The sequence below is a fragment of the Scatophagus argus genome, chromosome 3 (assembly GCF_020382885.2).
Source record: "Scatophagus argus isolate fScaArg1 chromosome 3, fScaArg1.pri, whole genome shotgun sequence".
Lineage (NCBI taxonomy): Eukaryota > Metazoa > Chordata > Actinopteri > Scatophagidae > Scatophagus > Scatophagus argus.
This window is the reverse complement of record NC_058495.1, coordinates 5,506,142-5,523,166: the sequence shown is the minus strand read 5'-3', so window position 1 is coordinate 5,523,166 and position 17,025 is coordinate 5,506,142. Positions and strand designations below refer to the sequence as shown.

The window sequence follows — 17,025 nt, the reverse complement described above, 5'->3', positions numbered from 1 at the left end:
ATAATACTTCTAATAGGCCTAATAAAATTGAATCCACATATTTATCCTGTCAGCACATGTTGCATAACTTCATTTTTTACAAACTGCTGCCACCCTTATAATTATTCGCTTAAGTAGGATTGATATTTTCAAATTGGCATTTTGTGTTTGGTTTTTAAAATGGAGATTAAACATAAACATAAACAAAACATGCGCATGCGACCTACCCTATATACAGAATACATAATACCATACGAAAGGGCTTATCTCAAAGGGCTTAACATTACAACCACATCCCTGAAATTCTAATTCATACCATAGCAGTTCTCGAAAAACTTTTTCGTGTGTACAGTTGGGGCTACCTCAAAAAGATATTGGATTGATATCCAATCAAATCGCTGAAAATGTTTGACAAGCCTTAGCACGGACCAATAGAATTCCTGTAAGTATGCTGGATAGGGGTGGGACAAAAGATATCCTATGTCATCAAGTCAAGGCGCTTTGTTGTTCTTTCGAGACAAGAAAGGCGGAGAAAATTATTGTTAGTGGATTGTAAACAGATAGGCTGAGTAGGGAAAGTATTTCTTTTGGTTCATTATATTCAAATGCCAGGCCTTTGTGGAACCATACCGATGTCGTCTGGCGAAAAGTGGTGTATTTGTTGGACCAAATCACCTCAGCATTAACGTTAGCAACTCCGTGAGGGTGTCCAGATTGGAGCGGAAGGAATTCCAGGCATTGGGAAGACGGGGACAAATCTGTGCTGGGATGCCTCACGCAAATTGGAAAATACCTGCCTGGAATCATGGCACTTTAAACCTGAAGTACGTGTTCGTTTGACTGAAATCAAATTGCAGAAACGATTTGATGGTGATTTTTGTCACTGTGAACTTGCCAGTTTAGCGAGTTAGCCACGTAGCTACGTAGCCTCCAGTAGGAAGTCTTTTAAAATGGCGGAAGGTTGGCCCATTCCTTCGGCCCTTGTCTTCATGCTGTTGAGTTTGAGTGCCTGGGCTCTTGGATCTTGTCCTGCTCCCTGCTCGTGCTCCAAAGGACAAGATGAAGTCCACATTCTGGACTGTAACAGGAAAAGGCTGTCGACCGCTCCAATGGACTTACCAGATGGGATAACTCAAGTGTAAGTACACAACAGGCTAAACACAACTGTGTTTAAGTTAGTACTGCTCAGGAAACTACATTTATGTGTACTTTAGCCATTTGACCTTCTCTTCATAAGATTATGTTTCTTCGGGATATGCTTTGTTTCAAGATCGACTATGTGTATATTTTCCTTATGTTTAGTATGCACACAGAAGTTGAAAAATTAAAATAATCATCATCACAGCTTCAAGTTGAAACTGGTGCTTATGGTCACTTTGGAAGTTGTAGTTTATGCTTGCAGGTTGTATTTTAGTTTCAGGAATCTTTTGAATATGATTTGAGTGATGATTTGAATATGTTGAATTTCATTTCAGCACCATGAATCACAATGAGCTGACTGCAATTCCTTTTCTTGGAGATGTTTCCTCAAATATCACCTCGCTGTCATTGTAAGTTCAGGTTTTATGTCTGTCCTGCCACCACTCAAACAAATATTCAAAATAATCTTTACATTTCTTTATGTGAAGCTATACTCACATTTTGTTATGTTAAAGACAAGCATTTTCCATCCTCATTGTTATTTGTTCTGATAACAATAACAAACATTACCTGCTTGAAAAATTGAAAATTGAATCCTTTAAACGTTTTTACAATATAAAAGCAAAATTGTATTTAAAATTAAGATCCCGTTGAAAGAATTGAACATTTTCAAGCTTTTGTTGCCTTACTATGTCTTCTGTAATGATCCCAACAACATTGATAAGATGCCGTTAGGTATGTTTTTTTGAGACCCGGTATAGTTTACAGCAACACATGAGTCATTCCTCATGTTAATATGATTTTTTATTTATTTTCGTTATTACTTATTGATTTAGTCATACACTAATTATGAGGACAAATTATGTCCTCATAATTAGTGCCATTATGACTTTGAACACTAGTAAGTGATTATTTTTATTGTTTTATTGTTCCAGAGTCCACAATCGGGTCTCAGAACTGTTGATGCATCAGCTGCAGCCATACGTTTCCTTGGAAACCCTGGACCTGACATCCAACTCCATCTCGGAGCTCAGAGTTGGATCCTTCCCCTTCATGCAGCTGAAATATCTGTAAGGAAACACCTTTTATTTAAATCCTGTTAATTTTTTGCCCCTCAAAGACAATATAGGTTAAATGTAAAATAAATCAAACCTAGAGAGTGCATACATCTGCCAAGGCTTCATGATGCTGCACAGACATTGTTATTTTGATAATAGAACATGTTTAGGATTAAAAAATCTAATGTAATTAAACATCTAAACTGGTTTATTGTTATGACGAGCATATTTGTAGAGAAACTAATGGTGTAAGAAGGAAGAATAGGCTAGACACAACAGCAAGATGACACAGCACAATATTAAGCAGAACTGTACCGTACAGTGCAGGACATTTCAAGTGTGCTTGTCAGGACAGAGCAGACACTATTCTCCTTCCCGATTTTGGCTCTGATGTTTCTGCTCCTCTTTCTCATAGGAATTTGAGTAATAATAAGATCAGCGTCCTCGAGCCCGGCTGCTTTGAAAACATCTCCAGCTCCCTGCTGGTCCTGAAGCTGAACAGGAACAGATTAGCTGTGCTGCCATCCAAAGTCTTCAAACTTCCACAGCTTCAATTCCTGTGAGTATAATATGCAAGTAAAAAAGTAAAATCATTGATTAAAAATTTAGCAGTTGTTGGCTGGCAAACAAATCTGTCACTTTCCTTATAACAGTGACATAAGTGACTTTAGTGTAAATCCAAATAATAAAAAAAAAACTTTCATTGATCCTATTGTGTGTCTTTTGTTTGTTTGTTTGTTTGTTTTTTTGCATGAATGCCTCTGATTGATTGATTAAAAGCTAATGCTTACTCTCATTATAGTGAAATGAAGCGTAACAAGATCAGGATAGTTGACAGCCTGACATTCAAAGGGATGGACTCACTGAGGTCACTGAAGATGCAGAGGAACGGCATCTCTAAGCTCATGGATGGAGCTTTTTTTGGACTTAACAACATTGAAGAACTGTGAGCACACACTTCATATTCTCCTTTTAAAGTGGAATCCTTTAAAGGATTCAACAGCATAAAGATTGTAAAACCTTTTAATAATGTTTTTAAAGAGGTCTGTAAAAGCACAAAGAAAGGTGGGGGAAAACAGTGATGCAGGAAAAAATCCCATAACTCATTTGATATTTTTCCAGACAAACGTTATTAGCTACATTCACTCTAGTGGATTTGTCATAAAAACAAATGGGTTTATATAATAACTGTTGTTTTTGTTATTGCCATTTTGCTTTTCCCCATCTGCGTCTCAGAGAACTGGAGCACAATAACCTAACGGAGGTCAGCAAAGGTTGGCTGTATGGCCTGCGCATGCTGCGTGTCCTGCGAGTCAGCCAGAACGCTGTCGGCATCATCCGACCAGATGCCTGGGAGTTTTGCCAAAAGCTGGAGGAACTGTGAGTGTGTTTGCTTTATAGCTAAAATCCTAAGAATTCCCACTTTCTTTCTTCAGCCCCGGGCTCTGAAATTCATTTTGTGTGCTCAGAGGAATTACTGTTATCTTGCTGCAGTACTTTTGGGTGTCTGGAGCTGATACAGTGCTTTGTTGCCTCTGGTGGATGTAGTATACACTTTAGCAGTATGCTGAAAATGTCTCTCTTTGGAGTGCCTTTTTTGAATGTGGAGTTACGTTAACATACAAGACTGCTGTTAATATGAAAATTGTTTGAACTAATCTTTATCGTGTTTGTGGTTTCTTTGTCCAGAGACTTGTCCTTCAATCATTTGACGAGACTGGAGGAGACCGCTTTCGTAGGATTAGGTCTCCTGGAAAGTCTGAACCTGGGAGAAAACTCTATCAGCCATTTGGGAGAAGGAGTGTTCAGTGGCCTGGCAAGCCTGCGCACCTTGTAAGTGCTATGGCTTAAATAAATCTGTTTAAGATCTGCGCTTGGTTTTCGATCAAGGAAGTGTAATGTATGCAAAATATAACCAGGTCTTGACTTGTTCTTGACTTTGTGCATTCTCATGAAGGCAGCAGACTACAGAAGGTCTGTTTGTTCCTTTCCTTGTGTGTAGTTCTTGTCCTGTCTTGAATACACATCCTGTATAAACCAAAGTAGTTTAGGGAAAAAGCAGCACAAACTGTCTATTTTAAAGCCTGCATCCTCTAGTATAGTCTTCATTTGCGTTCTTATCCCTCTTGTCAGTGGTCATTTCTTTAGATCCAACCACCCTCTGTAAATGTCAGTGTTTTAAAGCACAGTTGCCACATGCATACACATTTGAGATCCAGATTTTATTCCTAAATGAAATATTTGAGAGGCAGTAGTCCATTGTCTCCTCTGTGAACCATGTACTGTATGGAAGGTTGTGTGCAGAGGCCAAGAGATGAAGGTTCAAATGCTTTGTCAGAGTGGGTAGAGCTAAACCCCTCCTGCTCTGGGATTTGAGTTTGTTTGCTGTTTAGTATTTCATCAAGCGGCAGGGATAAAATGATACCAACATGTAACATGCTCAACATTACATTGTCTACTGAGCATGTCAACAAATGAAACAGCAGCTCTGTTTTTTTGGGAGAGTAATTGGGATGTGCTTTTTTGAGGGTTGATTACCACAAAATGGTTGGTAATTATACATACCGTATTAGTGGCACAGAATACATTACTTGGTTCAAATAGGCTATAAGCCTGCTGCTTGAGAGTTCTGAACCATTTTAAAACCACAGCAGAAGCTTTGAAAGTGCTGTGTAGCTGTTGCTGAGAATATCAGCCTAATTGAGCAAGTATGTCTTCTTGTCATATTATCTGTGAGGTAAGACATGCTGAGGAGAAGAAGCCACTATTTGCCACACAGAGTTCCGCTTAAGCCACTGAGCTGTAGAGAGAAAGGGGTCAAATTTGGGAGCTCGATAATCCTGGGAGTTTTCATGGGAGAGGGGCATTGGAGAGTGCCGAAGTTCTTTCAGAGGTGGCCAAGCATAAGGAAAGAGAAACAAAAGAGCCTATGACCCATCCTGTAAACACAAGGCCTCTCTGGGTTTCCAGTGGACCCATGTACTGTCCCAGTGCTAAACAGAGCCAATTATTTTCCCCTCATCAGTACAGCAGTGGCAGCGAATTGTGACACACTGTGGAAGTTGGTGTCTGAAATTGTTAGTATCCTAACTGAGAGTCACTGCCACTGACAGCCGCAGCGGAGATCATGTGCCCTCTCTGTGGTCTTCAAAAACAACTTTGCTAGCACAGTCATTCCATCTCTAGTCTCTCTACCGAGTGTTTAACATCTAAAATATGACTCTTTGTTTTTCAGAGATATCCGCAATAATGAAATCTCCTGGGCCATTGAAGACTCCATTGGTGTTTTTGATGGAATGAAGAAGCTGAACACACTGTGAGAACATTTAGATTGTACCCATAATATAGTTAGATGGGGAACATAGACATGTTTTTATGTTAATACATACAGAAAATAAGTAATATCTTGCATTTAGATAAATACAGCAGGTGCACCTTGGATTATGCATCAGTGTTTCAGTTGTTCTTGCGCTTCTTCACGTTTATTCTAAGTTGCATTGAAAGGCTGGTGGGGTGTGTTAATTTAGCCTTAATGAAAAGCTGCTGACACAGTGTTTCCAGTGTGCAATAAATTGTTACCCAGCCGCAAGTTTTGCAGCAACCGTTTTACTGAACACCATTTGAAAACTTCTTATTTTTCAGCATCCTACAGAGGAACAAAATCAAATCAATCACTAAGAAAGCGTTTGAGGGCCTGGAGGAGCTGGAGCACCTGTGAGTAAAGCGGCCGTGCAATCCTCTTTCTCTAAGCCGTTAAACTCATGTCTCAGAAGGATCTGTTGTAATTGTTGAGTGATTAAAGATAGCAGCAAGCTTTTATTACCACTGTGTTATTGCTGTTGTCTTGTGCTTGTGAAATGGGGATGCCATTTTGATCAAATCGCATCATAAGTGTGTCTGATCCATATTTCGGTCCCCTCCGCAGGGACCTCAGCAAGAATGGCATCATGTCGATACACCCTGAGGCGTTGTCCCATACGAAGCTGAAAGTATTGTGAGTAGACACAAAATGAATTTTACAGCACATTACACACTGTAAGCACATTTGGAAGCTAGCTTTTCCCTTTGTTCATATTGTTTCTTTGACTGATTTATCATTATTGCTTTCATTAAAAAATAATTATAGTGATTAAGTAACACTGCAATTAAAGGTCACGATTAGCATTTTAAATTGGCCTTATATAGTTGTATGAAGAAGATACTAAACCCTGAAAAGTGACAAGTTGTTAACCTATTGTAGCTTTGAGCCTTTCACTCCACTTTTGTCATAAGATTGGTACTTTAAGGAAATGGTATGTTTAGTGACACAGCTGACTAAGCAGAGATTTGTCATTTAGCCTTTGAGTTGCAGCATCATCCCCTCAATCATTAGGACACCCGTCTCTCCCGCCTGTGAGGAAAGACAGTGGAAATGTTAAGTCTCTCGCCTCTTTGAGGTTTTGATCAACTCATTTTAGGAGTGTCTCCCTAGCAGTGGTTAACGAAATGCCCCAGCAGCTGTCCAGCTCACAAAGTGTGTAATGGCAGTAGTCATATCCTGTTATTAATTAGTCTGCTGCTTTATTAGAATATAACACTGTTTGCTTGTGGAGTGGATAAAGTGGCTTTGCCTGATAACCAAACTAGAGGAACATAATGACAACATCCTTGTAATTAAGAATTATTTTAGGATAAAGTGTATTAAGTGATTGTTCTGAAGCTGTTGTTGGCAATGAATCAGTTTAGAGAAGATTATTTAAACTGTAATTTGGTTCCCGTGATAGGTTGACTTTTTGATATCCCCTGTTGACTTGTTTGAAAATGTAGATGCCTTTAAGATAATTGTTTGACCCCTTTCTATATACAGAATTTGATCCTTCACAGTGGTTCCATGCAGCTGTTTATCATTGTGCGTGTTTTGCATTGTGTCTGTGTTTTTATGAGCTGCTACAAAAATTGCCTCAGGTGGTATTAAAGTTTTATAAACTCACTGTTAGGTTTAGCCTCTGGGGTTCAAATAAGCATTATTTTAGCACGAATCATCACTTCTTGTCTCACAGCCACCGGAGCTCTGTTTTCATGATGTTCTGTGTAGTATAATACACCTACGTTAGGTTGCATGCTCATGCTCAGTTTCTGAGATACCACCCAACTTACTGTTATGTTTTCAGAGTAGATAGTAGCCCTCTTTAAATTACACAGGTGAACCAAACCTTCATTTGAAGGAAGTAAGTGCAAGTTTGCTTTTCTAAAATAACACAGCATAAACCAAATCCTGGAAATCCCAAATCAATATTTATTTGTTCATTAGCTTCCTATAATCCTTTTATCTCGTCAGTAGTTTCATGATTCCAGCTAATTTTACAATAACTCATCTCATGCTTCCTTACCTCTGTGTTATCAGTGTCCTGAACACGAGCAGCCTGCTGTGTGACTGCCACATGCAGTGGCTGGGGCCTTGGCTGACTGACAGCCAGTTCCAGCAGTCTGTCTCCGCCATCTGTGCACATCCTGCCAGCCTTCTTGGTCGTAACGTCCTGTCCATCAGCCCAGAAGAATTTGTTTGTGGTCAGTCCTTTTCTCTTTATACTGATCCAACACAGGTACTCTTCAGAGAGCACTGTGGAAAATATTTGTTGGCAAAATCTGTGAAGGGTATTAACTGTTGTTTTGGGATGTTTCAAAATCGCTATAATGTAATGGATTGGGTGTTAGTGGAAGTTTTGTTCAACAATACATCACAACTGTTTTGGAAATACTGTTTGTTGGGTCCTGATAGATTAAAGCTGGCCTCCATGTTGCCCTTCCTGTATTGACATATTTCATGTAAAATGCTGAGTTTCACACTTTCTGACCTTGCTCCTCCACAGATGATTTCCCCAAGCCCCATATCACAACTCACCCGGAGACGTCTGTAGCATTGCGGGGAAACAACGTGACTCTGAGCTGCGTTGCATCCAGCAGCAGTGACTCTCCAATGACCACTGCTTGGCGGAAGGATGGGGAGGTGCTGTATGATGCAGAAGTGCAAAACTTCGCCCGCTACCAGGAGGGAGAGCTGATGTACACCACTGTGCTTCACCTCATCAACGTCAACTTTACTGATGAAGGGCGCTATCAGTGTGTGGTCTCCAATCACTTTGGATCCAACTATTCTGATAGGGCCAAGCTTACTGTCAACGGTGAGGATGATTTCCCTTTGTTAAAGAATGTGAATGAAGATTGTCAGTGGGGCTCAACAGGCTGTTACCTTTATTAAACACCGAGTTCTGGTCATATAATTTTAAATCTGAAAGAAATTAATGTTGCATATGTAGTAGCTTTATTGTTTGTTTTTTAAGATTGTGTTCTCACTCGGTACACAATGCCACAACTAAAACCAAAGATTTTGAGGCGACAGAAGCCTAAGATTTATTTGTAAGTGCTGTTTGATCTCTGATCTCTGCCTGATAAGTGTGTACTTCTCTGTCTCACCCTTGACTTTCTGTCCCATTCTTTTCAGAGCTGCCATCCTTTCTTAAGACCCCCATGGATCTGACTATCCGTACTGGGACTATGGCCAGGCTGGAGTGTGCTGCTGAAGGCCATCCGTCACCCCAAATTGCATGGCAGAAGGATGGAGGCACTGACTTCCCTGCGGCCCGAGAGCGCAGGATGCACGTGATGCCAGATGATGACATCTTTTTCATTGCTAACGTGAAGACAGAAGACATGGGAGTGTACAGCTGCACGGCTCAAAATGCAGCTGGCAGTCTGTCTGCAAATGCTACTCTCACTGTCCTGGGTGAGTCACCCACCTGATTAACAGAGTATTTTACTGATGTTTTACTACTGGGTCATTTCTTCTGAGTCACTCAGCTCAAATTGGCTGCTCATTTATGTCTGCCACTCAGTGCACATCGTTGTTTTTGTGCTTCTGCCTCGGCAAATTTTAACTAATGACGATGTAAATGCAAACCTTATTAAATCATTGACAACAGAGAATGCTTAAATCTGTCTGGATGGAGCATCTCTGACACAGCTCTTTTACATCTCTCTATAACAGTGCCTCTGAAATGCAGTCTTAATCAATATATAATCAATAATCTATAATTTGTTCAAAGTTTGTGATCAAGGCATTGGTACTAAAAACTGTTACTCAAAAAATAGCAAACTTGTCCTCATAAACATCCATCTCAACTGCATAACAAAATTCCACAGAAATAATTCTTATTAAACCAAAACCTCTTTCAGAAACTCCATCCTTCATGCGGCCGCTGGAAGACCGAACGGTGGCCCGTGGTGAAACCGCCGTGCTTCAGTGTATAGCTGGAGGCAGCCCAGCCCCTCGTCTCAACTGGACCAAAGATGACGGGCCCCTGGTATTCACCGAACGCCACTTCTTTGCCGCAGCCAACCAGCTCCTTATCATAGTTGATGCTGGTCCAGCTGATGCTGGAAAATATACCTGCATCATGTCCAATACTCTGGGAACAGAACGCGGTCACATCTACCTGAGCGTCTCACCGTCACCAAACTGTGACACCGGCACGGGATACGACCAGGACGGCTGGACCACCGTGGGCATCGTGGTGATTGTGGTGGTGTGTTGTGTGGTTGGAACTTCCCTGGTCTGGGTCATTGTCATCTATCACATGCGCAGGAAGAACGAGGACTACAGCATCACCAACACAGGTCAGCAGTTTAGACACGTCTGTGATATAACATAAATGTGCCTTATTTAGAGCTTCACTCAGCAGGGATGGCTGTTTGTAAATCGTGAAATGTGTCTACAGGGACGGCACTTTGTTGTGTTGATGAGAATAATTAATAAAATATATGACTGTCTGTTCCAGATGAGATGAATTTGCCAGCAGACATCCCCAGCTACTTGTCCTCTCAGGGTACTTTGTCAGAGCCACAGGAAGGCTACAGTAACTCTGAGGCTGGCAGTCACCAGCAGCTTATGCCTCCTCTCTCTAATGGATATGTCCACAAGGGTACAGACGGTGAGTAATCTTCCCTTTTAGTTTTGGTGAATTCAGCCATTTTTGATTCTGCAGCACAACTACTCATCATCAGAAATAATCATTTTGCAGTTTCACTGTCTGGGCTTTGGAGACAAGAAAACTATGTCATGATCTTTATATCCAACTATAATGTAAAATTCTTATAGTAATCATCTATGGAGTGCACATAGAAGGTAAAATCTGCTATCATTGCTGACAACACTGGTGCCTGTTGCAGCTGGAACCCAATAAAGACTTCCTGTAACATTCCTATAATATGCATATAAATATGAATACTGGGCCTTGACTGGTAGACTGGTTATGATTTCTTAGTTTATGATGTTGATGTATTACGTTTTAATTTGAAGTCATGTCTAGTAGAGAATGACTTATAGCTGCTGGTTTATGATCATGTTTCTGCGTTATATTCTTGTGAGTTCTTATCTAATGGGTTGGATTGGACTGTGCAAGCATTATGTCCATGAGAAATCACAAAGATAGACTACCTCTTCCTGCAGTCTGTACATATCACTTCTAACATGAAAAGCAAACAAAAGCATCAACATTTCTTCATGTAAATGTTGTTAAATAAAGTGCAGCTTCTCAAATGTGCCTTTCATGATTCAAAGGCTTTGGCCACTCCCATGCACGTTAAGGTCTCGTTTTAGCTTATGCGTTTCGGATCGGATCCATACTGAAATGAGACACTGAATAGTTACCATGTGTGTCCCAGGTGTGTGTTATGGAGACACAGGCAGTGAGGTGGAAACAGAGGGGAATGGCATGCTGCACTGCCGGGTTGGCTCTCTGTTTACTGGCCGCAGCAGCTTCCACCCTGGAGAGCCCCACGAAGGACTAGCTGGACTTCCTGCAGGTTAGTGTCATCTACACACAAGCAGTCATGTGGTGTTCATTTTTTCTTTGAGGATTAGATTTTTTTTTTTCTTCCCCCTGCATCCTCTGTGTTTTGCTGAGTTTTTTTTTTTCCATGATTTTCTTTTTGTACTTCTAAGCTTTTCACTGGGCAGTATGTAATATAAAAACAACATTTGAGCCAATGAATTAAGAGGAAATGCATGCTATGCTAAATATTCAGGTCAGGGTAGTAGAGATTAGTAGTGAGATTAGTAATGATGAAGGACACAGCGTACCACCACACGTTTATCGCATCTCATATCAGCAAACTTCATTTATGTTACACCTCTCATACACAAAAGCAGCTCAGAATGTGAGCGAAAACACCTAAAATGTTGAAATATGCTTGGAAATAGGACAGGAGTAAAATAAAAAATAACAAAAATTATCTTTAACATGTTTTGTATGCAGATCTACAACAGTGTGAAAATGTAAATTGAAAAAAAAAAGATATTTTAAGTGAAGTGCATATAATAAATGTATGGTAAGAATAATTGTCATTAATCAGGGGATTGTAAGTGTACTTGAGATGCCTTTCTCACACCTTCCATACATCACACTCACTCACAGTCTCCAGACAAAACTAAGGCCTTACAAAACCAGCAAGCATATGGAAAGGACCACTTATGGAGATGTTTATTCTGTATTGCCAGGTGGTGCAGGTCCACTAGTCATCTGCTCTGACTGCTACGACAACGCCAACATCTACTCTCGCACACGGGAGTACTGCCCTTACGCCTATCTGGGGGAGGACGATCCGCTGGACAAGACTTTACCGGGCCTGAAGGAGAGCTTCAGTGAGCATGCCCAGCCCAAGGACCCGACACTGGAGAGCCTCCTTAGCAACCAGGACTCTTCTGTCTTTCTCACATCACACGATAAAAGGTTGAGCAGTCACACTCCCCCGGAACATTATGCTAATGGTGAGACTTGGTAACAGAAATTCCATTTTTACCTTTTACTGCAAGATGGTGAAACCATCCTTTGGCTGGGTGTAAACTATGATGCCCTGCTTGCCCAGATGATTTTGGCTAACACGTTGAATTTTCACCATCCCACAGTTACTGACAAAAGAGGGAAAAAAAGTAGGATTCTGCAAATATCTCCTTTGGCTGTTAAAAATCTTTTATATAACACAGAAACAATGAGGTCACTGATCTGCTGAAGCCAGTATTTTACAGATGAAAGACTTCCCAGTGAACTGGTAAACCAAGACTGTATTTATTAGAGGTAATTGACCTTCCAGATATGACCTGTTTAGATCCATAGAGGCTTGTTGTTCAGGTGATCAGAATACTCGCATGCTACAGCCAGAATTATATTGTCTATTGAGATAAGCTGAGCTGAAAGAGCTGTATGAAAGTGAGCACAGCACATAAGCAAACTAAAAACAAGCTACGTAATTGCGATTTATCCGTGATCATAATGTCTGTGATTTACTATTATTTTCACTGCAGATTAATCAAGCAGTTGTTTTGATCAACTGTTCATTCTTTAAAATATCAAACAAGAAGAAATACCAATCACAGGTTCTGAGTCTGTAAAGGAATATCTTCAGCTTGCTTGTTTGGTCCTGTCAACACAATAACATCTAAAGGTATTAGGAAAGACTGAAAAACTGCAAATACTCACATTGGAAGTATTGGAACCCGGTTATTGATATTTTTTTTTTTTTTCTTGATGCATTACTTAGACAGCAAATCAGTGGTTGTTGTCAAAGTTATGTGGTTTGGAATCAGTTAGTGGAAGATAATGTGCAGGCGTCTAAGCATTGTGTTGTATTGTCTTTGCAGATTCTCTGAGCAAGTCCTTCTGGGGAGAAGGGGAGGATCCGTCCTCGAAACCCCGACCAGGTGTGTCCCAGCACCCAGTGACTATACACAGGACATCTCCTCTGACTTCCTCTGCTGATGGGGCAGAGGTGGACTGTTTTCCCAGCCAAAGCACACAGGACCACAGAAGTGCCTCTAATAGGACTAACCCTCAAGAGCATCCTGCTCCCACATAGGTCCTTACACTCTGCCCACGTTCTGCCTCTGATTCCTCATTGCTGCACCCCCCTCCTCCCCTCTGCCTGTTCACCCACTACCTCCAAAGAGACTCCTCACATTCTGCCAAAGATGCTCTCTTGTATGTTTACATTCCCCTTTCACTCAAGAGGACATGCTAACATTCTCTACTGTGGAAAGACTGCTGTGTCAGACTGGAGAGACGGACCTAGTGATTAGAGTCACTCACAGGACCCCTTTCACCCACATTGTACACTATTGTTCATTTCTCTTTTCTAGAGAAAGCTATGAATGTATGCTTCAAAGAGCCATGTCGGACGCTGCCGTGAGAGAAAGCCGAGACATGGTCGAATCTTTACAAGCTCTCCTTGCTGCAGTGGGGCTACAATTTTGTATCAGTGCATGGCACACTGGCAGTTTTCTTGCATCATTCCTGGTACAGACACCTGCTGGAGCAGCCAACATGACTTTGGTAGAAATTACAAACCACCTATTCCCAAGTGGGAAAAGGAGGGGGGAGTTTAAACAGGGAACAGTTGTCGTTCCCTGACCAGCAGTTTGTGGTTGCTAAAATAGGAAAAAACATTGAAACATAGCTCCCACATTCCCTCAGCCATCCTGACTGGCTCAAAGCTATCTGATATCCTCTTATGCAAATGAGACAGTGACACCAAAATGTGGTGTATATTATGAATATCTATGAATATAACGTATATCATCTTTATCAGATCTCGGTTTTGTCCTGTGTCAAATGCAATTGTTAATTCCTTCAATTTATGTCTTTGTAATGATGAGCAGCGTTGGGAGAAAGCGTAGTGTTTTGTTTTTGTTTGGTTTTTTTTGCACATGTGACAATCATGGTTTAGCTGGCTATTTTCTAATGGTTGTCTATTGGATGGCCTTTTTTAACAAGCATTCTCAGTAACCTCAATCAGGTGACATTATGGTTTATATGTACAGTATGCACTGACTTGTTTTCCCTTTTAGCATATCCAACAGGCACTTCATTTATTGGTGGTAAACTTTATTATGCCGTGCGCATGCTATTTTAAGTTTTGAGAACTTATCATTTTATCTCAAAACGTTCACGATCCTTCCATAGATATTAATTAAGCCGAGGTTTTCACTTGGGACTGTGAAAAATGAGAATGTATTGTATTATTTTATACATGTATGTGTACATAAGGATAGTTATCTATGAAATTCCACATCCTACTAGTGTATTTACAGAGATGATTGAGACATAAGCTGCAGTAATTTTAAGATCATTCCTTTTAAGCCTTTATTGTCCCAGTGTTATACTGAAGAGTTTACCTGTCGGTTCAGGTAACAAGATGAACGCATTTTCTGGAGAAATGGCTGTTGTTTTCCTCATAAACTTAAAGGCCGCAGTCAAACAGCTGACACCCTCAGCAGACTGTACAGTTTCCAAATGTCAGCTATGAAATTGCTCGGCGGTTTTGAAAATGAAAATTCCTCTCATGGGGAAAGAATGTGCTCTTGTTTCATCAGGTTAGTTATCTTTAAAAAAAAAAAAAAAAAAAATTCCTCTTGATTGTTGCACTTCGGGGTTGCTCAGATGTGATTGACTTTGGCTTTGTTTGCGACTCTCAGAAAGCTCATTTGCTCAACATATTTAGCAAATTACACTCAGTTGCGTGTTTATTTGGCACACCTAAAAGCAATGCAGTCTAATGCAGCAGTTGTGCAATAGATCCGACCTACATGAAAGTCAAAAGATTTAGTCTTCTGTTGCAACTCTTTGGGAGAGGCGTTGATTCAACTGTGTGGTCATTTTAGAGGATGTAGTTTGTGTAGTGCTTGATAGCATTGCATTGAGCAGCATTGCATCATGCTGACAGGTGTTTCCAAACACCTCTCTGCTTTAGACTGCATCAGTGTCAGCTTGATATGCGTAATAAACTGACAACTGAGTGCATATATACTCATTCTTCCTGGATATGTCATCCACATCATGACATATTTTTGAGTACTTTTGTTGTTGTCAGTTCCGCTACATTTATTATTGTCCAACAAAGGGTTCGTCTGATTCCTTTTCTCCCCCTGTTGTAGTGGTACGCCGAGTGTTTGAGGGTAGTGAGTTCAGACCCTTAAACAAAAAAAAAAAAAAAAAAAAAAAATCAATAATGCTGACAAGTTACTCTACAGTGAAAGTGTGTGATGGTGTAGCTTGATGCTATATTTCGATGTAATGTCATAAATCTTCAAATGTCAAGCAGCAAATGATAGTCGCTCCATTGGTTCTAACCTGTTTTCATGTTGTGTTCATCATGCTTGCCTTTGATTGCCAGATCAGCACTTTTCAAGCCTTTCCCTGTAACATTTGTCAGTACCTTTTTAAAGTTAACGACCAAGCCGAGACAAAAACTTACGTGGCTTTCTTCTGTGTTGTGACACACTCATTGCTTTGGGGGAAGTAAATTTTTGTTGTTTCATGACGTGTTCCGACTTTCGTGCCACTTTTTTGAGCAGTTGAGAAATTTAAATGATAATGTGCAGTGATAACTCACTGCAACAGAGCTACATGCTGGGGGTCAAACATCAATTCACTGTTCAATATTTTCTGCCAACACAGTGTAACATAATGTGCATTTGTATTTAATTGTCTGAATATCCTTTCAGACTATATACCAAAGTTTAGCAGTAACTGAGCTGGCAATATCAAATGCTGCTTTTTTTTTATTGTTGAAGTTTTGCATTTTGTGTTTAATAGTATTTTTGGACCTTGTTTGCCTGTACATTCTGTAAAGCATGTCGACAAGAGCATTTTTGTTACATAGCCATTACTCTAACATTAAACATTAATTCTGATAATTAGGTTTGGATTGTCAGTTTCTGCCACAATACTTCTATTAGGTAGAAATAGGTTCATTTGATTAATGATTAAGATTATTTTCTTCCCCAAGAGGCCAGATAGAAACATATTTGTTTTGTCCAAACCACCAAAGGTGATGAATTAATGATGATACATAATAGACAAATGAAGGAAATGCACATATTTTGAAGCTGAAACAAGCAAATGCTTTAATGACAACTGTTTAATCATTTAGGAAAATATTTAATTTTCTGACAGTCTTAAAAATGTTCTTGCAGGATTTGATTGATTTTAGGTTAAATGCAACTCCAGGCATATGGGTCCTACCCTCAGCATGATTTCTGGCCACACCATGGAACGATTTAAAAGGCCAAGCCATCTGTAATCTGGAATTAGTCATGTCAAGCCAACAAAAAGCCAGCTAATATGGGCCTTAAAAACTTAGTTAGTCCATCATCAGTCTTGACATTAAGAAAAAGACCTCATTTTTTTAAGTCCCTCCTCCCTAAATCTGGTAGAATCCCGGGGAAACCGTGAGCTGACTGTGACATTGCTTCAGCATTTTAAAGTCTGCAGTTTGTTTGGATCCCTGCTCCCCATCAAAAACATGGTAGCATTGTTAATCATTCTCTACAAGGCGATGAATTATTCAGCACAGTGTCCAGAGTGGCAACTCTGTATTTAAACACAGACTTCTAATGCATCACTGCTTCATAAATACTACAGAAGGTGTGTTCCCTGCTTCCACTTCAACGTTAATTAACTCGACTTCATCACGCTGACATATGACTGTCCTGTGAGTCAACACACCCAAATTATCAGAATCCATCATGCGGTATTGGAGAGGCTTTGGCAAAAGCAAACGGTGCATCATTTATAACATGTTGTGAAACAAGGCGAGTAATCTCCAGAGATGAAGTGACATTTACAGACTCTAATTAACTTCCACAGCTACACTTAAACACCACTTCAGTTTTGCATCTTCATAAATGCTTTGTGAAGCACCGGAAATATTTGTTATTAGTTCAACATTTAAAGAGCTGACATACCTTATGAACAGGTTGATACCAGCGCACATGATGCATACAAGCTCTGAGGCCATGAAATGTTTAGGCTTTGCA

At 40.2% G+C, this 17,025-nt stretch overlaps 1 protein-coding gene across 2 annotated transcripts; it reads left to right on the top strand.

Annotated features, from left to right (window-relative positions):
• The first annotated feature begins 152 nt into the window (after positions 1 to 152).
• On the top strand, positions 153 to 15,903 carry lrig2 (leucine-rich repeats and immunoglobulin-like domains 2). 2 transcript variants are annotated; one of them, XM_046382942.1, is made up of 18 exons: positions 153 to 1,117; positions 1,455 to 1,529; positions 2,055 to 2,189; positions 2,593 to 2,736; positions 2,980 to 3,123; positions 3,414 to 3,557; positions 3,867 to 4,010; positions 5,413 to 5,493; positions 5,820 to 5,891; positions 6,103 to 6,171; positions 7,561 to 7,724; positions 8,027 to 8,338; positions 8,659 to 8,940; positions 9,390 to 9,830; positions 9,992 to 10,144; positions 10,878 to 11,018; positions 11,713 to 11,944; positions 12,853 to 15,903. In XM_046382942.1, exons 1-18 carry the CDS (start codon positions 930 to 932, stop codon positions 12,968 to 12,970), a joined length of 3,039 nt encoding a protein of 1,012 aa, XP_046238898.1. In that variant the 5' UTR covers positions 153 to 929; the 3' UTR covers positions 12,971 to 15,903. The 2 variants fall into 2 exon arrangements, with proteins under 2 accessions (XP_046238898.1, XP_046238897.1); XM_046382941.1 differs by having other exon boundaries at positions 156 to 1,117; positions 11,713 to 11,982.
• Positions 15,904 to 17,025: the final 1,122 nt, after the last annotated feature.

What these genes read in the sequence shown, in the direction of transcription:
- lrig2 (XM_046382941.1), top strand. Translation starts at nt 930, where the DNA reads ATGGCGGAAGGTTGGCCCATTCCTTCGGCCCTTGTCTTCATGCTGTTG. An exon ending in CTGGCAAGCCTGCGCACCTT is followed by an intron (nt 4,011 to 5,412) that starts GTAAGTGCTATG and finishes TTTGTTTTTCAG; the next exon opens with AGATATCCGCAATAATGAAA. An exon ending in CCCGGAACATTATGCTAATG is followed by an intron (nt 11,983 to 12,852) that starts GTGAGACTTGGT and finishes TTGTCTTTGCAG; the next exon opens with ATTCTCTGAGCAAGTCCTTC.